The sequence below is a fragment of the Bos indicus x Bos taurus genome, chromosome X (genome assembly GCF_003369695.1).
Source record: "Bos indicus x Bos taurus breed Angus x Brahman F1 hybrid chromosome X, Bos_hybrid_MaternalHap_v2.0, whole genome shotgun sequence".
In the NCBI taxonomy this organism is placed as follows: domain Eukaryota; kingdom Metazoa; phylum Chordata; class Mammalia; order Artiodactyla; family Bovidae; genus Bos; species Bos indicus x Bos taurus.
Window position 1 is genome coordinate 79,125,232 of NC_040105.1, and position 25,868 is coordinate 79,151,099.

The 25,868-nt window shown below is 35.5% G+C and overlaps 1 protein-coding gene across 1 annotated transcript in view; it reads left to right on the forward strand.

Annotated features, from left to right (window-relative positions):
- Positions 1-25,868, forward strand: part of DACH2 (dachshund family transcription factor 2) — an 856,348-nt gene that overhangs the window by 816,876 nt on the left and 13,604 nt on the right. Inside the window, exons 9-11 of the mRNA XM_027534851.1 lie at positions 16,042-16,190; positions 16,316-16,463; positions 23,962-24,108. Of these exons, the coding sequence (XP_027390652.1) occupies positions 16,042-16,190; positions 16,316-16,463; positions 23,962-24,108 (444 nt within the window). The remainder of the gene's footprint in view (positions 1-16,041; positions 16,191-16,315; positions 16,464-23,961; positions 24,109-25,868) is intronic.

Below are 25,868 nucleotides of genomic sequence, written 5' to 3' on the forward strand. Positions count from 1 at the left end.
TCTAGGTGAGTGACCACACCATCGTGGTTATCCAGGTCATTGAGATCTTTTTTTTTTTTTGTATAGTTATTCTGTGTATTTTTGCCACCTGTTCTTAATCTCTTCTGCTTCTGTTAGATCTTTACTGTTTCTGTCATTTATCATGCCCATCTTTGTATGAAATACTCCATTGATATCTGCAATTTTCTTGAAGAGATCTCTAGTCTTACCCATTTTATTGTTTTCCTCTACTTCTTTGCACTGTTCATTTAAGAAAGCCTTCTTATCTTTCTTAGCCATGCTCTGGAACTCTGAATTCATTTGGGTATATTTTTCCCTTTCTCCCTTGCCTTTTACTTCTCTTCTTTATTCAGCTATTTGTAAAGCCTCCTCAGACAACCACTTTGCCTTCTTGCATTTCTTCTTCTTTGGGATGGTTTTGATTACTGCCTCTTGTACAATGCTATGAACCACCATCCATTGTTTTTCAGGCACTCTATCTACCAGATCTAATCCCTTGAATTTATTTGTCACCTCTACTGTGTAATTATTAAGGATTTTGTTTAGGTCACACCTGAATTGACTAATGTTTTTCCATACTTTCTTCAATATAAGTCTGAATTTTGCTATACAGAGCTGATGATCTGAGCTACAGTCAGATCAAAGTCTTTTTTTTTTTTTCTGACTATATAGAGCTTCTCCATCTTTGACTGCAAGGAATGTAATTAATTTGCTTTCAGTCCTGACCATCTGGTGATGTCAAATTTTAGAGCTGTCTTTTTGATTATTGCAAAAGTGTTTACTATAACCAGTGTGTCCTCTGACAATATTCTGTTAGCTTTTGCCCTGCTTCATTTTACATTTACAAGATAATAATTAAATATATACTATATTGGTTCTTAATTTTGGTTTTATTTTCATTTGTTCTCACTACATGATTCCTCTGGATGAATTCATAATATTTATACATTCATAGATACAGAAAAGTTTAGAGAATTATACTTAATATTAACTACTGTTTTTTGTTGGGCTTTGTACAAAGTAAACCTTAAAAATGTATTTTTTCCTCAGAGGAAATATCATTGATTATGCATATGTATAAATTTGGGATCAGATAAGTAAAGAAAATGGAGAAAATCAGAGGAACCCAAGCTGTCACTGGATGTTGAGAGCTAAGAAGTTACCTGGGTAGCTCTGATCACTTTGTGTAGTATTAAAGTAATTCAGATCATGCAAACAATTCTTTTATGTCATGTGCTTTTAATAGGAGATATATATATATATATATATATATATATATATATATATGTATCCTGCAAGGAGATCCAACCCGTCCATCCTAAAAGAAACCAGTCCTGAATATTCATTGGGAGGATTGATGCTGAAGCTGAAACTCCAACACTTTGGCCCCCTGATGCTAAGAAGTGACTCATTTGAAAAGACCCTGATGCTGGGAAAGATTGAAGGCGAGAGGAGAAGGGGATGACAGAGGATGAGATGGTTGGATGGCATCACCAACTCAATGGACATGAGTTTGAGTAAACTCTGGGAGTTGGTGATGAATAGGGAGGCCTGGTGTGTTGCAGTTCATGAGGTTGCAGAGAGTCAGACAGGATTGAGCGACTGAACTGGATGACTGACTGATACACACACACACACACACACACACACACACACGCATATGTGCTCAGTTGTCTCCTACTCTTTGTGACCCCATGGACTATAGCCAGGAAGATCCTCTTGAGAAGGGAATGGCCATCCACTCCAATATTCTTGCCTGGAGAATTCCATGGACAGAAGAGCTTGGCGGGCTGCAGTCCATGGGGTCACAAATAGTTGGACATGACTGAGGGACTAACACTTTCACTTTTTCACCTCATATGCTATGTACAGTGCTATGTGATTCCATGTTTGTTTTTCCACTTAAACCTTCCACAAACACTTCTCAGGTAATTCTTCCTATTCTACAATTAAGGCCATTGAAGTTAAGAGATATAACATTCCAAGGCACAGATTCAGGCAACTTTGTTGTGTTTTAAGTAGAACAGAAGAAGCATACATTTCAGGAAAGAAAGGAATTAAAATAAGAAAGTGGGGTATCTGGTGATTAACCTTTGAATAACTATTGAAGTTATCGTGAATGATACATTTGTGAACATTTTGTAATTGAGACTTCTAATACAATTATTAAAGGAAATCACTGCAATACTTTGCAATTTGCAAATATGTGAACTCATTTTAATTGGCACCACAATACCAGGCACAACTGAGTACTCAATAAATGCTTCTGATAAAAGTCACAACGTTAGATGTGAATATTGAAATAGAAGTGAGTAAAACAAACAAGCCATACAACCTAACTCAAAACATAGTTGAGGAAGAGATAATGTGAAACATGAAAGAAAATAGGATATTAACTTGTTTTATTGATAATGTTTAGCCCTCCTTGCTTCCTTGGCTATATCTTATGAATTATTTTATTATTATTTTTTATCATCTATTTACATCATTTTCTAAAAGAATTTGTTCAGCAGATAGTATAAGCTATCATGGCAATAGACACCATCTAAAAATAGGATTGTGCATTTGGTGAAGATTGTTGATCTGAGCATTATTAATGGATACTTACTTCTTTGATAAAACTTCAGAGATTTCCAAAGGAGAAGCAACAGTTTTGATGGTCTTAACGCCAACATTACACAGAAAATTTTTTAAAATGTAAAAATTGCTGTGTTTTTCTCTAGTAATTAAAATTTATTTTAAAGAAAATTCAGTTTTGTAAAATAATTAAATGATTGGACCATAAACAAAGCTGAGCACTGAAGAATTGATGCTTTTGAACTGTGGAGTCAGAGAAGACTCTTGAGAATCCCTTGGGCAGCAAGGAGATCAAACCAATCAATCCTAAAGGAAATCAGTCCTGAATATTCATTGGAAGGACTCATTTTGAAGATGAAATGCCAATACTTTGCCTGATGCAAAGAACTGACTCATTGAAAAAGACTCTGATGCTGGGAAAGATTGAAAGCAGAAAGAGAAGGGGATGACAGAGGATGAGATGGTTGGATGGCATCACTAACTCAATGGACATGAGTTTGAGCAAGCTCTGGGAGTTGGTGATGGACAGGGAGGCCTGGCATGCTGCCGTCCATGGGATCACAAAGAGTCAGACAAGACTGAGCGACTGAACTGAAATGAACTGAATTGATTGGCATAATTTTGAACTGGCTAGATTTACAATAGTGTTTTGATTATGATTTCAAGACTCATCTATTAGAAAAAACTCTTAATTGTTTTCTATTATAAAAATATGATGCCTCAGTGCCTCAGATTTTTTTATTTACTAGCTAAAACAGAAAGATCAGTATATGTTCTCTTCAACGTATGTGCATACAATTTTCTATGTCTGAGAGAGACACAGAGAGAGGAATGGAGAGAAGAGAGAGTTAATTAATGAATAAAAGAATGTTTTCATGTTTATATCATTGGTACTGTGGTAACATCAAAAGTATAAATATTTCCAGGCCATAAATGGGTACAATTGCAGAGTTATTAGTGATTGTGTCAATATAAATGTCATACCTGTATAATTATCTACATATTCCTCATTACAGAATTTATACAAGGTGACAAATTATAATCCAACACATAGACTGTTCTTGCCAAAATGTCATTGTCATTCAAATGACAATGTCATTCTAACTTTAACTCATCTTTAATTTTTCATCTTAATCCTAACAAAATATCCAACTTCTATCTTTCACAAATACAATGAAATAGTACTCAAATATTAACCCATATAACAGCTGATTTCCATACTGAATGGTTGCTTATGTTAAATTCATTCTTGGAAAAGTATTTTGCTTTTACCTGTATAGACTAACTTTTTTTAACTGTTGTTTCCTGATCCTTTGTTACAAATAGATTTCATTATACACTTTTTTTTTAGTGCATTATAAATTGGTCTTCAGAATCTCTAAGTCTGTAGAACAATCTAGTTTATGTGTCTCTAATTTTACACAATTTCTTGAGGCTATGAAAATACATGTTTAAAATTAGGTATCATTTTTAAATTTCTTAAAGTATAAGAAACAATATTAATCATCTTTAAATGTAGCAAAATTTACTTTTATATAGTTCAGTGGTTTCTCAAACTGTGATCTCCACACCAGGAACATAAAACATCAGCTGGGTACTTAGTAATTCCAGTTGCTAGGGCCTACCCTAAACTTACTGAATCAGAAAATTTGGGAGTTGGAAAAAATTTTTAAAGAACTTCAGGACGTTCCAATGCATGACAAAGTTTACCAACCACTGATGTTAAGGTACTGGATTAATAAGTTGTTCTCCTGTACCTTCCACTGATCTACTTAGATATGTTAACTAAGGGATTAAAAAAAAAAAACAAAAAAACAGTGATTTTAAAGTTAGCAGGACTGCCAGATCAGAGCAGTAAATTTTTCTTCCTGATTTGTGCCAGATTAAGAAGAGAATTTTCCTCCCTGGTGGATGGAAATGATTGCACATTTCCTGGCAGGGAAGCAAAATGAAAAATCTGCTTTATAGCATCTGCAGTCAGCTAGATGACTGAACCTCCAGTAAGTGTTTAAAAGCAGGGTTATATTAGAACCCTGAGGCTATTTTGCAGATTAAGCCAGGGCAATGAAACATTATCACCTGGAAGGAGCAACTGATTGATGGAAATATGTACTCTCTCCCCCATTTTTCCTAAACACATCTCTTTAAAGCATCAGCTTCCTTCCCACTTTACCTCTATGACCACACCTGCTTCCTGTTTGCCAGTTTCTAATGCAGACTCCTACATATTAGCTTTCCACTCATTTATTGTTCTCCCCTTTGCAGCCCTTTTTCACAGAGGTAACTGGGCTTGTTTTCTGAAGCAGAGACTTGAACATGCCTCTAGTGCTGTTTGATTGTATATTGAAAATTCTTGTCTCTCTTGCAGTTTTTAGATCAAATTCTATTCTTTGTATGAAATTTCTTTCTATTCCAAGTCCTCAGCTTTTTTTCTGTTTCTATGTTCTAGAAAATACAGATGGATTTTTAAAAAATCAGTCATTTTTGCTTTAATACAATAACACATCTCAAAGATAAAAGAAAAGTATGTATATACTATTACTCTTTTTAGTCCACAAAGGACTAGGATATGCAGACTGGTTCAATAAATATACAGTAGGCATGTTTTGATAACTATATCAACTATTTTTTGAAATTGCAAAATTTCAGTTTGTCATAACATCTATGAAAGTGAAGTCATTCAGTCGTGTCTGACTCTTTGCGACCCCATGCACTGTAGCCTACCAGGATCCGCCTTCCCTGGGATTTTCTAAGCAAGTGTACTGGAGTGGGTTGCCATTTCCTTCTCGAGGAGATCTTCCCGACCCAGGGATTGAACACGGATTCTCTCACTGTAGGCAGACACTTTACCATCTGATCCAAAAGGAAAGTCCATAACATCAGTTCAGTTCAGTCGCTCAGTCGTGTCCGACTCTTTGCGACCCCATGAATCGCAGCACGCCAGGGCTCTCTGTCCATCACCAACTCCCGGAGTTCACTCAAACTCTTCCATCGAGTCAGTGATGTCATCCAGCCATCTCATCTTCTGTCGTCCCCTTCTCTTTCTGCCCGAAATCCCTCCCAGCATCAGAGTCTTTTCCAATGAGTCAACTCTTCACATGAGGTGGCCAAAGTACTGGAGTTTCAGCTTTAACATCATTCCTTCCAAAGAACACATAGGGCTGATCTCCTTTAGAATGGACTGGTTGGATCTCCTTGCAGTCCTAGGGACTCTCAGTAGTCTTCTACAACACCACTGTTAAAAAGTATCAATTCTTCGGCGTTCAGCTTTCTTCATAGTCCAACTCTCACATCCATACATAAACACTGGAAAAACCATAGCTTTGACTAGACGGACCTATGTTGGCAAAGTAATGTCTCTGCTTTTTAATATGCTATCTAGGTTGGTCATAACTTTCCTTCCAAGGAGGAAGCATCTTTTAATATCATGGCTGCAATCACCATCTGCAGTGATTTTGGAGCCCCCGAAATAAAATCTGACACTGTTTCCACTGTTTCCCCATCTATTTCCCATGAAGTGATGGGACCGGATGCCATGATCTTCATTTTCTGAATGTTGAGCTTTAAGCCAACTTTTTCACTCTCCACTTTCACTTTCATCAAGAGGCTTTTTAGTACCTCTTCACTTTCTGCCATAAGGGTGGTGTCATCTGCATATCTGAGGTTATTGATATTTCTCCCGGCAATCTTGATTCCAGCTTGTGCTTCTTCCAGCCCAGCGTTTCTCATAATGTATGCTGCATACAAGTTAAATAAGCAGGATGACAATATGCAGCCTTGATGTACTCTTTTTCCTATTTGGAACCAGTCTGTTGTTCCATGTCCAGTTCTAACTGTTGCTTCCTGACCTGCATACAGATTTCTCAAGAGGCAGGTCAGGTGGTCTGGTATTCCCACCTCTTTGAGAATGTTCCACAGTTTATTGTGATCCACACAGTCAAAGGCTTTGGCATAGTCGATAAAGCAGGAATAGATTTTTTTTTTTTTTTTTCCCCCTAGAAATCTCTTGCTTTTTCGATGATCCAGCAGATGTTGGCAATTTTATCTCTGGTTCCTCTACCTTTTCTAAAACCAGCTTGAACATCCGGAAGTTCATGGTTCACATATTCCTGAAGCCTGGCTTGGAGAGTTTTGAGCATTACTTTACTAGCGTATTAGATGAGTGCAATTGTGCAATAGTTTGAGCATTCTTTGGCATTGCCTTTCTTTGGGATTGGAATGAAAATTGACCTTTTCCAGTCCTGTGGTCACTGCTGAGTTTTCCAAATTTGCTGGCATATTGAGTGCAGCACTTTCACAGCATCATCTTTCAGGATTTGAAATAGCTCACTTGGAACTGCATCACCTCCACTAGCTTTGTTTGTGGTGATGCTTTCTAAGGCCCACTTGACTTCACATTCCAGGATATCTGGCTCTAGGTGAGTGATCACACCATTGTGATTTTCTGGGTCATGAAGATCTTTTTTGTACAATTCTTCTGTGTATTCTTGCCACCTCTTCTTAATCTCTTCTGCTTCTGTTAGGTCCATACCATTTCTGTCCTTTATCGAGCCCATCTTTGCATGAAATGTTCCCTTGGTATCTCTAATTTTCTTGAAAAGATCTCTAGTCTTTCACATTCTGTTGTTTTCCTCTATTTGTTTGCATTGATTGCTGAAGAAGGCTTTCTTATCTCTTCTTGCTATTCTTTGGAACTCTGCATTCAGATGCTTATATCTTTCCTTTTCTCCTGTGCTTTCACTTCTCTTCTTTTCACAGCTATTTGTAAGGCCCCCCCAGACATCCATTTTGCTTTTTTGCATTTCTTTTCCATGGGGGTGGTCTTGATCCCTGTCTCCTGTACAATGTCACGATCCTCAGTACATAGTTCATCAGGCACTCTGTCTATCAGATTTAGTCCCTTAAATCTATTTCTCACTTCCACTGTATAATCATAAGGGATTTGATTTAGTTCATACCCGAATGGTCTAGTGGTTTTCCCTACTTTCTTCAATTTAAGTTTGAATTTGACAATAAGGTGTTCATGATCTGAGTCACAGTCAGCTCCTGGTCTTGTTTTTGCTGACTGTATAGAGCTTCTCCATCTTTTGCTGCAAATAATATAATCAATATGATTTCAGTGATAACATCTGTAGACTATAATAATTATTTATTCTATTGGAAAGGCTAAGAGTTGACAAGAAACTCTACTTCAGTCCCCTATTTATTCCTTCCTTTCACCATATATTTGTACAAAAAAAAAAAAACTTTTAAAATTATGTATTCATGTACTATATTACCTTTTGAAATAGAAAAAAAAGGGAATAAATCTGATGATCTGAAGTTTTACCTCACGGTTTAAGATTATTGGTATGTATTCAAAATCATTGCAACTGTTGTAGATACCTGATAGTTAATTAAATACCAGATAGACAGCAATAGGAACATTAAAAACACTAAAAGGTCCCCACTCTCATAGAGAGTATACTGTAATAAAATGAAATGTAGCCACTGCTACCTTATGCATGCTCAGTCATGTCCAACTCTTTGCGACCCCATAGATTGTAGCCCACTAGGTTCCTCTGTCCATGGAATTTTCCTGGCAAGGATACTGGAGTGCATTGCCATTTCCTCTTCCAGAGGATCTTCCTGATCCAGGGATCGAACCCATGTCTCCTACATTGGCAGGTGGATTCATTACAACTCTACTAGCTAGGAATCCTTGAAACATGTAACAAAAATAAAGAATAAATAAGTTATGTTGTATATTAAATGGTGATCAATTTTATAGGAAAAAATCATGTAAAGGAAATGGAAATGGGGTTCAGGCTGCAATGTTAAATCAGATGTTTTGCATAAGTTTCACTAATAAGGTGATATTTGAGCAAAGAACTGAAGTCAGGAACCTGAAATTAAATGTCTAAGAACTCTAAAACATACCATGTAAACTACTGTGTTAGTTCTAAATCACTGACTGTACTTTATTGTCTTATTAAGCATATTAAACTCTCTAGAAGTTTAGTACAGAAAGGGAGATCTAGTTAATTGTTCATTCATTGAGATTTTCCTATATAATTTTGAAACAGTTCTGGTTCTCAACCAGTATTGACATTTGGGCCAGATAATTATTTGGTGGGGATGGAGGAGGGGGCTGGGCATCCCTGGCCTCTACCATTGGATGCAAGTAGCACACACCCCTACCTCCTCAGTTTTGACAGTCATAAATGTCTCCAGCTACTGCCAGCTCTCCTCTGGGCAGGAAAATTGCTCCCAGCTGAGAGCCACTGGTCTTGGCTTAGTAAGTTTTCTCAGACCTTTGATAACTGAGAAAGTAACATTGGCCTAATTTAGAGTGAAGCCAGAGTCATCCAACTCTGGCTTCCAAAAGAGGATTTATTTCAACATGTCATTTCATGAGGTGTTAGTGGATGCTTAGTTTGTCAAATACATTACTGTAGTCTCCTCTTCCACTCCTGGGAATTTTCAATAAACAATTTATTTAACAAGCATGTATATTGCCTTTACTTTGAATAACTTTACAAATATTACTTTATTAATACTTATAACAACCCTGTAATATAAATATTATTATTATCTTAACTTTACAGATGAGTAAATTGAAGCACAGAAAGATTAAGGAAATTTTCCTGGGGCTAGCAAATCACAGAGCAGTATTGCAAACATAGAAAGTCAAGTTCTAGCATCTTTTACTCTTTGTCACTATGGTCTCAGCTATCTGTTTTAACTTCTAACTATGTTAATATTTATAATTAGCATTTTAAAGGTTCTGATATGTTTTATTTTGATAGATTTAGTAAATAAAAATGAGAACAAAATGCTCAGTAAAATTTAATTTCAAATAAACAAATCATTATTTAGCATAAGGATGTTCCATAGAATGTTTTGGCATACTTATTAATATAGTAAACAAATAATTTGTTCTTTATTTGAAATTCAAATTTCACTGGGCACCCTGTAATTTATCTGACAGCTCTTGCTTTAAAGAAAACTGTTTAATACTGTCCAAAGAAATTTTTTTCAACACTAGTTTGAACAAGGAAACTTTTTCTTATCGCAACACTTAATATCCTAGAGAAGTTCCATGGGACTTTCCTCTAAGGGCAGTGGGAACACTTTTCAACTAGAGTCAATAGATTAGTTTGAGTACTTACTCCAGACCACAGTGATCTCTCATTCTTTGAACTCAGAGGGGCACTTAATCTATGCCACATGATTTCACACATAATTGTACACTTCTATAATTGTACACTTCTATAACTTGTTGACTTTTTTCCAAAATAATGTGTCAGCTTCTTAATTAAAGGGACTGAGTATCATACTTCCTCCAAATCCTTCACTAAATATAATATTTATTATCAGCATACTATTTTATCTGAAAGATGATTTCTTTCTAATTAATAATTTATAAAGGGAGTCTGTTTTTCCAAATTGCTAATCTAAGCATCTAGAGCAATACAGGGCCATAGTTGGTTTAAAAGTATTTTGCCTCACTGTCTCAGGCTGGTGACCCTTCATTCCTTTGCTACTAACTTTCAGTTTTCATTTATCAGCATTTTTTTTTTTGATTCCCTAAAGAAATGTAACAATTTGGGGATCAAGTTTTTCTTTTCAAATTTGATGATGGCAACACTTGAGTCATTGTTCAACTCAGACCATGAACACTTCCTCATATTCATGCAGGTCAGATCATTTCACAACAGTTGGTCATTTTGTTGTTGTTATTGTTCCTCATTTTGGAAGAGGGAAGCAGGTGTCTTGCTTGTGCCAAATGTAATACTAGTGACACCAACAAAACAGAATCCCCTGGGCTAGATCTATTTAGGGGAAAGCTCTGAAATAATGAAATTTAATTTATTTGTTAAAGAATGAAAACTGATGACCTGGTAGGTGGCTGCATTTTTCCACTGCTAAGTGATTCAGCTGTGTTCAATTTCTATTCCTGTACCACAATCCTCAAAGCCCAGAGGAAAGAAGAAACACTTAACCCCATGAAAAATGGAAAAACACTAGAGTCAAGCAGAAAGTCTCCAGCATCCTTGACTTTAATTTTTAGAACGATTTTTCCATCCTGAGTACTTACCATATGTTTATATGTTTTTCTATAAATAAACTTCTTGTCAACTTTTATATTTATTCATCTGGGCCCTAAAAGTAAGATATTAAAATTAACAGCTTGTTCTCTAAATGGATTTACAAGTGCTATTACAAAGTATGGCAGGTTTAACCAACATGTTCAATAAAAGTAGTCTCCAATTTGCTTCAATAAATTCAGGCATTGCTCATATCCTCAACTAGATAGCAGTTCTATCTTTATCTTTTTGTTTATGCCATTGCATCATATGTTTTGCTAAATATTTTAATACATGTATCTTGAACACTAGACTTTTAAATAAAATTTCTCCATCAAAACACTTTCTCCCTGGATTAAAAAGAGATTCTCTTATTTCACTAACAGTATATATTTCTAGTACTTGCCACATTTAATTTCATTGCCAATAAGGATTTTCCAATCCTACCTAATAAAATCCTACATAAAAGTACATCTATTCAAACTCTGAGGAAAATGTAAGTGCTACTCAGATCATTCATTTTTGTAGCCTGTGACTTAAATTAAAAAAAAAATGATGAATGGTTTGACAGTTTTCACTTATATACACCGAAATATAATACACTTCAACTAGTTTTTGGCTATTATGGACCTTAAAATGCAATATGACCTTGGTCAGGAAAAGCGTGTTTGGTTTGCACAGAAACTTAATCATGAGAAGTCATAAATAGAATCCTTCTTCTTTATTGCCCTTTTCTAGGACTAGGAAATATATTTCTTCTGGGACAGATAGAATATGAACAATGGGCCAAATAGAGTCCAGGGTTATCTCATCCATGTGAAAACGGCTGCTGAAAATCGATATGATCTCTGCTCTACTGTCATCTCAGTTCCCACCCTCTGTGTCCTATTTGTCTTTTAGTAGAAGCTTAGATCTGTGTGCTGTCTCTGTGTGTCTCTCTTGGGCCAGATTATCAAAATGAATCATTGCCTGCATACCTCTTATATTTCTATTTATTTTCCTGGTGTTGACTAGGTCTGATGAAATATGATTCTTTTGCATTTGATCCTCATTGCAGCAAGTAGCACCTAATTCAGCTGTGTCTGTCTCTTTAAAGAAGAGTAATACAGTTTTGAAACTTCAATCTACTGTACAGCAACATTACAAACCATAGTCCATGCAACCTGTCTTCTTAGTCAATAGTAATTTTCCTTTCAGACAATTTAATGGAATTTCATTAATCTCCAAATAGAAGATTTCTAGCAATTTTAATGTAGTTTTAATTTTGTTTTATGCATACTTAATTTACTGCTTTCCTTTTCAGATTTTTGTTAATAGAATACCCCTCTGATTCTGACCACTGAGGTTACATGTGTGTGTAGAGTAAGACATGACAAATAATCCATATTTTTAAGAACTCTGCCTTGATACAAAGTATTTATTCAGGAGAAACATTATGTTATATATGAATCATCAGGAAGTCAACATTCTAACTTTGTAGTGGTTCATTTTGCAAAAATAAATCTTCTATGAGGCTACATAAATTCATCTTGAAGATTTATAAACACCAATATAAATATGTTGAAACTCCCTAATTACTGTTAATATTGATAGATCATTGTGAAGTCATTCTATCTATCCACTTAATTCATTCATAGGCAGAAGACAAAATGCTAGCTAAATCAAGACTTCGATAAATAAAGCATAATATTGCTTCATTAGTTGTTGAGAAATGAGCCTTTTGAGACATTACAGCTGCTACATAAGACATTTTTTATAAATTAGATTTTTAATGAGATATTTCCAATGTTCAAACCTTGTAGTTGAAATTGTTCACAGAATCTGTGTTCATTCTCTCTGGAATACTTTGCCTCTTCTAAAGCTACTACTGACAAAGAAGGAAGAAAGAAAGGAGGGAGAGAAGGAAGGAAGAAAGAAAAGTTCTGTAAGAGGTTAGGGTTAATTTATAAGCAAATTCTATAAAACACATGCATCAAGCATTTAGGTTCAAGATATTATTTGTTAGTTTTACTAAAAACCATTTCCTGGGAATATGTTCCTTTTAAAATATTTTATTTATTTTAATTGGAAGATAATTATTTTAAAATATTGTGGTGGTTTTTGCCATACATTGACATGAACCAGCCACATATGTCCCCCCTATTCTGAACCTCTGTCTCACTTCCGTCCCCACCCCATCCCTCTGGATTGTCCCAGTGCAACGGCTTTGAGTGTGCTGTTTCACACATCGAAATTGGACTGGTCATGTATTTCACATCTGGTAATATACACATTTCAATATCATTCTCTCAAATCATCCCACCTTCGCCTTCTCCCACAGAGTCCAAAAGACTGTTCTTTACATCTGTGTCTCTTTTGCTGTCTCACATATAGGGTCATCATTACCATCTTTCTAAATTCCATATATATGTGTTAATATACTGTATTGATGTTTCTCTGACTTACTTCACTCTGTATAATAGGCTCCAGTTTCATCCACCTCATTAGAACTGACTCAAATGCATTCTTTTTTATAGCTGAGTCACATTCCATTGTGTATATGTACAACTTCCTTATCCATTCGCCTGCCAATGGACATCTAGGTTGCTTCCATGTCCTAGCTATTGTAAACAGTGCTGCGACGAACATTGGGGTACATGTGTCTCTTTCAATTCTGGTTTCCTTGGTATGTATGCCCAGCAGTGGGATTGCTGGCAGTTCTGTTTCCAGTTCTTTAAGGAATATCCACGCTGTTCTCCATAATGGCTGTACCGGCTTACATTCCCACCAACAGTGTAAGAGGCTTCCTTTTTCTACACATCCTCTCCAGCATTTATTTTTTGTAGCCTTTTTGATGGCAGCCATTCTGACCGGCATGAGATAGTGCCTCACTGTAGTTTTGATTTGCATTTCTCTGATAATTAGTGACAATGGGCATCTTTTCTCTATGTCTTCTTTGGAGAAATGTCTGTTTAGTTCTTCGGCCTACTTTTTGTTTGGGTCATTTATTTTTCTGGTATTAAGCTGCTTGTATATTTTTGAGATTAATGTTCTGTCAGTTATTTTATTCACTATTATTTTCTCCCATTCTGAAAACTGCCTTTTCACCTTGCTTATAGTTTCCTTCATTGTGCAAAAACTTTTAAGTTTAATTAGGTCCCATTTGTTTATTTTTGTTTTTATTTCCATTACTCTGAGAGATGGGTCACAGAGGATCTTGCTGTGATTTATGTCAGAGAGTGTTCTGCCTATGTTTTCCTCTAAGAGTTTTATAGTTTCTGGTCTTACATTTAGAGATCTAATCCATTTTGAGTTTATTTCTGTGTATGGTGTTACAAAATATTCTAGTTTCACTCTTTTACAAGTGGTTGACCAATTTTCCCAGCACCACTTGTTAAAAGAGTTTGTCTTTCCTCCATTGTACATTTTGTCCTCCTTTGTGTTTGATAAGGTGTTCATAGGTGCATGGATTTATCTCTGGGCTTTCTTTTTTGTTCCATTGATCTATATTTCTGTCTTTGCACCAGTGCTATAGAGATGTTCCTTATAGTTTGCTGTGCAAAAAGGAAATTCACAGTTTATTTTATCCATATTATTGAATTCTTTAAAACCAATATTCAAATGCCCTGTAACATTTTGGATTCAAATAATGTGAAACTTTATTCTCTAAAATAATTGTTTGTATTTTTATCTCTATAGGCTTTAGAAAATTAGAAATTGTATAGGTGATCTACATAAGAGTACTTTATTCAGAGATAATGCTATCCCATTAAGTAATCCCACAGAAGTTCCCACAATTGTATGCCACAGGTTTCCACACAGCAAACCATGATGACTGTGAAATCAATGGGATTCAAGACTCTGGACACTAAGTATATAGGCTGCTTGGGCAATTGAAAAATGAAGTCTATGACAAATCCATATTCCTATCCTTACAAGGACCAGAACCAATAGGTAGAGTTTTGTTTTCAAACCATGTGAAAATTCTAGATTTCTAGTCTAGATTCAAGTCTAGTTTTTTAAATATTTTTTAATAAGTCTCAATATATATAGGGTCACTGAAATTTTTTATGACCAGAGAGATGCATATTTTCAAATTTTGCATGTGCTGAGTTACTGAAATAAGGAAACTGTGGTGAATAGAATAATTTTGTTTGAGGTGCTGTGATTCAATTCACTGTACACTGCTATAGAAGCCATTTAACAATATCAGACTTTGATTACTTTCCATGATTACCTCTGTAGAAGTTTGCTTTTACATATGTCAAAAAATCTCCAATTCCTAATTGCAGAGAAAATTTTGCTATATGGTTCACACATCTCACACAAAAGATTTTCAACCAGAATTCAAGTAGATAGTCAATTAGTTAGCTTCTCAAAGTAACAGGAGACTCCTTTTGTAATTAGATGTATCTGTGCCAAACCTGAAATATTTTATTAGACAAAAATTCTATTTCTGTCTCTTCATATCAAGCTTTAAAGGAATCTCATTAAAGTCATGAGTGTGTAGAAGTTAATATACAAATAAAAGGAGAGAAAATATACATTTTGTGGCTTTACACCATAGGTTATTATTTTTTTCATAAGAAATAGTCTTCAAAGTAAGAGGTAACACTGGAAAACAGTCCAGATCCTAAACTAGTGAATGATTAAACACAAAGTAATATATCCATGAAATAGAAAACTTTTCAGCAATAAAAAGGAAAAAAAAATCCACTGATACATGCCACAACATAGGTAAACCTCAAAAAATATATGCTAAGCAAAAGACAGACAAAAAGACCATTTACTGTATGATTCTATTTATGTAAACACCTAGTAAAGGCAATCCTATAGAGACAAAAATTAAATTAGTAGTTTTAGGGACTTGAAGTGGGAAAGGAGATTAATATAAATGGGCATAAGGATTATTTTGTGGGTGAATGAGGTATTCTGAAATAGAGTTTTGGTAATGGATGTACAATGTAAAAATTAGTGATGCATACATTCAAAAGGTGAATTTTATTATATGTAAATTATATTCCAATAAATGTGTTAAAACATGGAGGTAGATGGATATAGACATAGATATATATATACATTTAAAGAGAAACATATAAAGCAATTTATGTTTTACTAAGAAATGATTGGATTATTTAACTTATAGATAGTAATGAAGATATCTTAAATTTGTTTTTAAAAACTTTATGCCAGTTAGCAGTAAATGTTGCTTCATTTCACAGATTCTTTACTGAAACATTTATTTTTGAGAAGTTAGAGTCAGGTGCAAAATAGGTGTGGCTTCCAATTATGAGTTTTCCATCAGTTAGCTTTAGAAACAAAATCTTTATAGATGCTATTAGAGGTGAAGGAAACATAGTGAAGATTTTGAGCTATTAGTTTATGAACCTTCTGATATTAGTTTTGTTTTTTGCAGAAGAGGTACCTGTTCAAATTCCAATGATGAAGTCACCCTTGGACAAGATCCAACTGACTCCTGGGCAGGCACTGCCTCCTGGATTTCCTGGACCATTCATTTTTGCTGATAGTCTGTCCTCTGTGGAGACTCTGTTGACCAACATTCAGGTCAACAATATTTCTATAAACAAAATAAATGTAATACAAGACATTAGCACCTACATCAATTATTTCACATTTGAGAAATTAAAACAGATAAGATGAACCGTATGTCATTTCCTGTACTTTGACAGGGTTTACTGAAAGTGGCTTTGGATAATGCTCGCATTCAAGAGAAGCAGATTCAACAAGAAAAAAGGGAACTGCAAATGGAGCTCTATAGAGAGAGAGAAATTAGAGAAAACCTTGAAAGACAACTGGCAGTTGAGCTTCAAAGCAGAAGTAAGTTTAACAAACTCAGTGTAACTGAAAAAGTTAACATTGTGTTGGAAATATTTTCCGTAGTAATAGAAATATTCTCAGATATAGCCTGGAACTGCTGAAAAGGGCACAATCATGATAAAATCAAATCCCATACCCACCAGGTAGATGACCCACAAACTGGAGAACAATAATACCAAAGAAGTTCTCCCAATGTTGTGAAGATTCTGAACCCCATGTCAGGATTACCAGCCTGGGGGTCTACAAAGGGACTGATAATCCATAGGGAATCAAGCTTTGCAGGCCAGAGGGATTTGATTATAGGACTTCCACAGGACTGACATAAAAAGAGACTCTAGTCTTGGGGAGCACAAACAAAATCTTACACACACCAAGAACCAGAGGAAAGGAGCAGTGAGCCCACAGGTTGTTGTTCAGTCACTCTCATGTTCAACTCTTTACAACCCCATGAAATGCAGCGCACCAGGCTTCCCTGTCCCTTACCATCTCCTGGAATTTGCCAAAGTTCATGTCCATTGAATCAGTGATGCCATCCAACCATCTCATCCTTTGCCACCCTCTTCTCCTCCTGCCTTCAAACTTTCCCAGTATCAGGGTCTTTTCCAATGAGTCAACTCTTTCCCTCGGGTGGCCAAATTATTGGAGATTCAGCATCAGTCCTTCCAAAGAGTATTCAGGGTTGATTTCCTTTAAGATTGACTGGTTTGATCTCCTTGCTTTACAAAGGACTCTCAAAAGTCATCTACAGCACCACAGTTTGAAAACATCAATTCTTTGGCATTCTGCCTTCTTTATTGTCCAGCTCTCATATCCATACATGACTATTGGAAAGACCATAGACATGACTATATAGATCTTTGTTGGCAAAATGACACACTGTCTAGCTTTTTCATAGCTTTCCTACCAAGAAGCAATCGTCTTCTAATTTCATGTCTGCAGTCACCATCACCAGTGATTTTAGAGCCCAAGAAGAGGAAATTGTCACTGTTTCCAATTTTTCACCATCTATTTGCCATGAAATGATGGGACTGGATGCCGTGATCTTAATTTTTTTTTTTTTAATATTGAGTTTTAAGCCAGGTTTTTCACTCTTCTCCTTCACCCTCATCAGGAAGTCCTTTAGCTCCTCTTCACTTTCTGCCATTAGAATAATATCATCAGCATATTTGAGGTTTTTGATGTTTCTCCCAGCAATCTTGATTCCAGCTTGTAGCTCATCTAGCCCAGCATTTTGCATGATGTGCTCTGCATATAAGTTAAGCAAACAGGATGACAGTAAACAGCCTTGTCATATTCCTTTATCAATCCTGAACCAGTCATTTGTTTCATGCAGTGTTCTAAATTTTGCTTCTTGGCCTGCATACAGGTTTCTCAGGAGACAGGTAAGATGGTCTGGTGTTCCCATCTCTTTAAGAATTTTCTAGTTTGTTATCATCCACATAGTCAGAACCCACAGGAGATTGAACAAAATCTACCTGCTAGTGTTGAAGGGTCTCCTGTGAAGGCGTGGGTTCACAGGGGCTCACCACACAGGTGGGGGCACTGGCAGCATCAGACCAGGAAAGTCCCCCTTGTTGTAAAACCCTTATGGAGTTCACCATTAACCCTAGATATAGAACTCATAGACCCCAAGGCTGACTCATCTCAGGCCAAACAATGAACAGTGAGGGAATGCAACTCCACCCATCAGCAAGTAACTGGTTTAAAGCTTTACTGAGCAAGGCTTTGCCCACCAGAGCAAGACCTAGTTTTTCCCATCATCAGCCTCTCCCAGCAGGAAGCTTGCACAAGACTCTTAGCCTCATCCATCAGAGGGCAGACAGAAGAAGCAAAAAGAAGCACAGTTTCACAGTGGCTAAACAAACAAACAAACATACATATTATAGAATGTAATCATGATGAAAAAGCAGAAAATTATGTCCCAGGTGAAGTGACAAGAAAAAAAAAAAAAAAAACAGAAAAACAACTAAAAGAAGTGGAGATAGGCAACCTTTCAGAAAAAAAGAATTTAGAGTAATGATAGTGAAGATGAGCCAAGATCTCAGGCAAACAATGCAGAAGATGCAAGAAATGTTCACCATAAATCTAGAAGAACTAAAAAGAAACAGAAATGAATAATACACCAGAAGGAATTAATAGAATAACTGAAGCAGAAGAACTGATAAATAACCTGGAAGAGAGAATGGTGGAAATCATTGCTGCAGAACAGAATATAGGAAAAAGAATGGAAAATGAAGATAGCCTAAGAGACCTCTGGGATACTATTAAATGCACCAACACTCATGTTATAGGGGTCCCAGAAGGAGAAGTGAAAGAGAGAAAGGACCTGAGAAAATATTTGAAGATATAATAGCTGAAAAAATTCTCTCACATGGGAAAGGAAATAATCAACCAAATAAAAGCATGGAGGAACACATTAAGACACATAGTAATCAAACTGACAAAAATTAAAGACAAGGTTAAAATATTAAAAGCAATAAGTGAAAAATGACAAATAGCATACAAGGAAACTCCCTTCAGGCTATCAGCTGATTTAACAACAGAAATTCTACAAGTCAGAAGGGAATGGCAGAACATACTTAAAGTGATAAAAGGGAAGAAACTGCAACCAAGAATACCCTACTCAGCAAGATTCTCACTCAGATTTGATGAAGAAATCAAAAGCTTTCCAGATAAGCAAAAGTTATGAGAATTCAGCACCACCAAACCAGCTTTACAACAAATGCTAAAGGAATTTCTCTAGGCAGAAAACACCAGAGAAGGAAAAGACCTACAGAAAAATAAATCCAAAACAATTAAGAAAATGGTAATAGGTTCATATAATTACCTAAGATAATTACCCTAAATGTAAATGGATAAATGCACCAACCAGAAGACATAGACTGGCTGGGTGGATGAAAACATGTGCATGTATGCACTTCCACTTGTTGACCCCCAAGATTGTATGTAATTATTTATATTGTTGTTAATCATGTTCCCATTATGGCTTGCAATTTTAATTATCTTTTATTTTTTGTCTAGCTATTGATTGTGAAAACTGATAAACATCTTTCACTATTGTAAAAAAAAAATCCTTATGTATGAAATGTTTACTCTTTGGCAAGAACAACACTAGATTCTGAAGGTAGAAGATAAATAACACTCAGTTCCTGTTCTTGAAAGATTTACATTTCAAAGGACTAGCACAACCAATCAGTTAATTTTAAGACAAAGTGGCAAGAGCAATGATGTATTTATATATGTTTATATAGAGAGAGGATAGTTAGTTCAAATTGGTGCTCTGGGGATTTAATGGTTGAGGAAGGTTTTCTGATGCTGCCACTTGAATCTGAGTCTTGAAGAATCAGTAAGCCAAGAAAGAAAGGGCATGAAAGTACCTGAGCAGTTTGTTCATTCTGCACCAATGAGCCTGACTACACAGTCCATAGACTTCTCCAGGCCAGAATACTGGAGTGGGTAGCCGTTCCCTTCCCCAGAAGATTTTCCCAGCCCAGGGATTGAATCCAAGTCTCCCACATTGCAGATGAGTTATTTACCAACTGAGCCACCAGGGAAGCCCAAGCATAGAGGCAAGAAGCCTCAAACATGGGGAACTATATACAGTTTTTTATTACTGTGGCTCTGACTTTTATAAAGTAAATGTTGAGAGACGATGCAGAAAGTTGAAGCTGAATTATGAAGGAGATTTTTAATTATGGAAAATATTACCTTGGATTTTGACCTGTAGATTATGGGAAGTATTAAAAGATAAACAGGGGAATGATCTGGTCTGATTTTAATTAGATAAAACACTCCAGTGTTGGGAATAGATTAGAAGGGGCCTTAGAGTGAGGTTAGAAACAAGGAAGCTATATAAAAGGAGATTGCTGTCATCTAGACAGTGGTGAAGAGGACTGAAATAGGGTAGCATATAGACACAAAGGGAAAGAATGAAGAAATACTGTTCAGAAATAGAAATACCTTTTCAACAATGGGTAGACATTTGATAATCTGCAGACATGGATAATGAGACTAGCTTGTATCAAAATCAAAGAAAATTCAAAATTTTACTTTAACCAATAATTTCCACCTCTTCCTATATTTCCCATAAATTACTATACAGCAGCAAGTGGTTACTGTGTTTTTAGCTTCTTTCCTTTCTTTGCTTAATCTTCTCTAGAATGATCACAAAGCAAACGTTAAGTAAGAGTTAAAGAGTATGAAGGAGAGGCAAAAAAGGGAGAGAAAATTTACAACCCACATAATACTTCCCTAAACAAGGAAGGATTACTCCATTTAAGTAAAATCCACTAACTTTATATTATTCCAAAATAACATTATATTCATAAATTTGTATCAAGAAGTTTAAATTTTATAGATATTTTCCTTAAGGCCTAGAAATTATAAGCTTAGTTCAAAATGGAAATTTAACCTTTGCATTTCAGAAGAATTAAACATTATCTTATCTTGCTGAAGTCATTAAATACTAGAAAACAAAGGCTAAATTATCTTTCTAAGGTTTGGAGAAATTAGTACATTTTTGATATTTGGTATGCGATATGTATTATTATGATTGCTGTTCATTCAGTAAGTCGTGTCTGACTCTTTGTAACTCCGTGGACTGCAGCATAGCAGGCTTCCTTGTCCTCCTCTATCTCCCACAGTTTGCTCAAATTCATGTACACTAAGTTGGTGATGCTATGTATTCATTTCATCCTGTGCCTCTCTCTTCTCCTTGTGCCTTCAATCTTTCCCACCATCAGGGTCATTTCCAATGTGTTGGCACTTCATACCAGGTGGCCAAATTATGGGAGCTTCATCTCCAGCATCAGTCCTTCCAATGAATGTTCAGTGTTGTTTTCCTTTAGGATTGACTGGTTTGCTCTCCTTTTAGTCCAAGAGACTCTCAAGAGTCTTCTCCAGCAGCACAATTTGAAAGCATCAATTCTTCTGCACTTAGCCTTTTTTGTGGTCCAACACACTCATCCGTATATGACTACTGGAAAAACCATAGCTTTGACTATACGGAAATTTATTGGCAAACTGATGTCTCTGCTTTTTAATATACTGTCTAGGTTTGTCACAGCTTCCATCCAAAAAAAAGTGTCTCTTAATTTCATGACTGCAGTCATCCTCTGCAGTGATTTTGCTGCTGTTTCTGCTGCTAAGTCGCTTCAGTCATGTTCGACTCTGTGCGACCCCATAGACGGCAGTCCACCAGGCTCCCCCATCCCTGGGATTCTCCAGGCAAGAACACTGGAGTGGCTGCCATTTCCTTCTCCAATGCATGAAAGTGAAAAGTGAAAGTGAAGTCGCTCAGTCGTGTCCGACTCTTCACAACCCCATGGACTGCAACCCACCAGGCTCCTCCATCCATGGGATTTTCCAGGCAAGAGTGCTGGAGTGGGGTGCTATTGCCTTCTCCAGAAGTGATTTTACAGCCCCATAAAAAGAAAACCTGTCACTGCTTCCACTTTTCCCCTTCTATTTGCCATGAAGTGGTGAGATCAGATTCCATGATCATAGTTTTTTGAATGTTGAGTTTCAAGTCAGCTTTCACTCTCCTCTTTCATCATCATCAAGAGGCTCCTTAGTTCCTCTTCACTTTTGGACATTAGGGTGGGGTTATCTGCATATCTGAAGCAGTTGAAATTTCTCCTGGCAATCTTCATCCCAGCTTGTGGTTCATCCAGCTGGTATTTCACATGATGTACTCTGCTTATAAGTTAAACAAGCAAGGTAACTAATCTGCTACTATGAAAGAGCAGAGGGCAATTGTGAATTATTATGATTAAGAGTCATAAAAGCACATTTTTTTTGTAGGGAAATTATTTATACTAAAGTAACAAATAATTATTGGCTTCCCTGATGGCTCAGTGATAAAGAATCCACCTGCAATGCAGGAGACATGGGTTTGATCCCTGGGTCAGGCAGATACCCTGGAGAAGGAAATAACAACCCACTCCAGTATTCTTGTCTAGAAAATCCCATGGACAGAGGAGACTGTCAGGTTGCAGTCCATGGGGTCTCAAAAGAATCAGACATGACAGTGATTAAACAACAACAAAAATGAAATAATTATATGTTTAATATACTAACATTCACAAATTGATTTATGAAAAACTACATACATTAAAATTGGCATCTAACTTTTAGGGATCTACCCATACTGATTTCTGTTTACTCCTTATAGACTCTTCAGGTCAATCTTTGTAATTGATAACACATCTATTTTCTTTTAAAAATTCCTAGACATAGTAGATGTAATATTGTACAATTATAATAGTAAAATATTTTTATGTTTAACCTTATTTATCAGCCTTTTATCAAAAATGGAACAAGAATTATACATTCTCAGTGTTTTTATTTCAAGATTTTCATCTTGTTATTACCTTAGTCCTCTGAAATATGCACACATTTAGATGAGTAACTGACTCTTTTCAAGTTGTGAAGGTCATTTATATGGAAAGACATTGAAATGTGAGATAAAGCAATTGAAATTCAAATTAGCATCATATTCAGTTTACTGTGACTGAAATATTTTAAATGTATATGAATATTTTAACTTTTAAAATATCATATAATTTATAATTTTGCTTAATGTTCCTTGAATAATTTTTTATTGCCATGATATTAATATCTTAATTTTTACAAACTGATTTTGGAAGAATATGAAGGTCGGTTTGCTTAGAACCCTGTTAAAGCCCTGCTGTGTACCAATATTATTACTAAAGTTCACTAATTCTATTTGAGAAATTATCACAGATTTCAAGGTTTCAGAGTATAGTAACAATTATACATTAAGGCAGTTAAAGTTTCTTGTTAGGATAAAAAGCCTTGAGAGTTGAGTTATAATTGTTTGTAACTCTTCATTTCCTTTACTGTTTATGAAAAATGCTATTGTGCTTTTATAGATTGCTTAATAAAATGATTGCTGAATATTATTCTCTTTAAAATGTGTAGATAGGTTCAAATATAAATATATGGAGAGATGCAGAGTCCCATGATATGTGCATATACTTAAAGAGATAGATATTTTCCCTTAAAAGTAGTAACATCTCAGAGAAATAGACCCTGGACATTGTAAGTTTTAAAAAACATACCATGTTTTGAAACTCAATAAATACTTTCAGGATTTTTTTTTGTATTTTTAAGTATGTATAGGAATAACCTGATGAATAATAAGAATACTTTTCTTAACAAGTTTATAAAATATTTCATGTTATCACTAAATCCATGTAGTCAAGGTAGAAAACAGTTTTCCAGTACTACCACCAACATTGTACAAATGCATGTGTATTATAGAGCTTACTTACTGGAGATGTGAAAGCAATAACAAATCAGTTATATGACTGAATATTCTTTGGTTGAGTCTAATGATAACTGGAATCAACAGAAGCTAATCATACATTTATATATCTACCTGAATCTCTGTATATATTTTTTATAATTCATCAAAACTGGCAACTTGATTTCAATGACCAAGCCTTTGAAAACTACTTCCCTTTCCATATTTTAGCTACCATGCAAAAGCGCCTAAAGAAGGAGAAAAAAGCAAAGAAAAAACTACAAGAAGCCTTGGAATTTGAATCAAAGTGCAGGGAGCAAGTGGAGCAAGCATTTAAGCAAGCCACTACTAGTGACAGTGGACTAAGGATGTTGAAAGGTAATGTGTGAATTGGAACTTCACAATTAGGGTACACAAAGGGGAGGGGGTTAGGGAGGGAGATGGAATGGGAGAGATTTTGTCCAGGAACAATTAATACATCAGGGCTTCCCAAGTGGCTCAAATGGTAAAGAGAACTGGGTTCGATCACTGGGTTCGGAAGATCCCATGAAGGAGGGCATGAAAATCCACTCTAGTATTCTTGCCTGGAGAATCTCCATGGAAAGGGGATCCTGGAGGGCTACAGTCCATGAGGTCGCAAAGAACTGGGCATGAATGAGTGACTAAGCACACAATTAATACATCAATTTGAAGCCAAGTGTTTTAGGTCATTAATTTAATCTGTCAAAATAATCCCTATCCTGGGAGATATAAATATAATAGTTTAGGAGTAACAGGGAATCCTCCTGGTTTTTGCAGAAGTAATATTGATAACTTCCCTACACTTAAAATGCATTTTATCTCCATTCATGATAAAATGTGCTCTTTGTTTTAATGTTTCATTTATTTTAATGAGCTTTTAGAAAGGTGGTTCCTTTAGTGCGGATTGTATCAGTGATGAGGGCTTCAAGAGTGCCTGGTTGAAAAAGAATGTTCTAAATAAATTACTGGAGCTCCTGTGAGAAGAGGTGCTTCTCATGAAATCTCTTAATTCCAAATTTTTCTGATTCTATTTTAAATGATGAAAGTCTACAACATAATTTTATCTCATAGGCTACTCAAGTTCTTCTTTCATAGCATATTAACAGCTGGTATATTTAACTGATATGTGTATATAAAAAGGATGAGCCTAAGAATTTCATACATGCATGTACACACATTCCGTACATGATAAGACACAAGCATGAACTGAAATAGTGTTTCTTCAAGTGCCATATACTGAGAACAAATAGACAATTCCATACAAATGTTCAATCATATTTTTACCTCCTAAAAATTCAATTCCCTTTTTGCTGTGACTATCTTAAATCATTGTCATCACAGTCAATAGGAATACAGAACTAGATTATTAGCTCATGACAGCTATGCCTCATTGAGACACAAAAGAGAGAGGATAAATAATAATACATCGATATTTCATACTGTGGAACATCTTAGACAATGGGAATCAGAAATGGAGCAAATGTTCAGTACACTCATTATTTGAGGCTCTGAAGATGTAATTATGAGGACCCTTGAGTTTTTTTATATATTTGAAATCCACCCATATGTGAATTCCACTGTAGCTCCAGTGTTCTCTGTTATAAAGGAAAAGAGGCTGTTTTTACAGCATGTGGGTAACTTGTATTCAAATAATTTCTTTCTCACATTAATCCTTGATGACATTGGATGATACATAGGCTTCTGTTATTATATTACCCAAGGGGGTCTGAGCAATTTATATATAGAAATGAACATATTAAACTGTGTTTCATGAATATGAATAACTTTTAGGTAATCATATTGAAAATTGAAAATAAGAAACCCATCTCCTTGTTTCTTCTCCTCAAGTTTTTATTTTTTTTGTTTTTGTTTTAAACAATTCATGTATCTCTTGGTCCCAAGAGCCAGTACTAAATAAAGACCAGAAATCATAGTCTGTGTTTTAGTGTTCATGTACATTTACCATAGAGATAATCATCATCTATCACATTTCACAAATGGAAAATATACATAAGAATGGGGTAATTATATTAACTTTTTCTTTATTTCATAGAGCATGTTACCTGATAGTCTGAGGGGGTTTATATGGATATATTATTTTCCTGAGGTTTATCTCT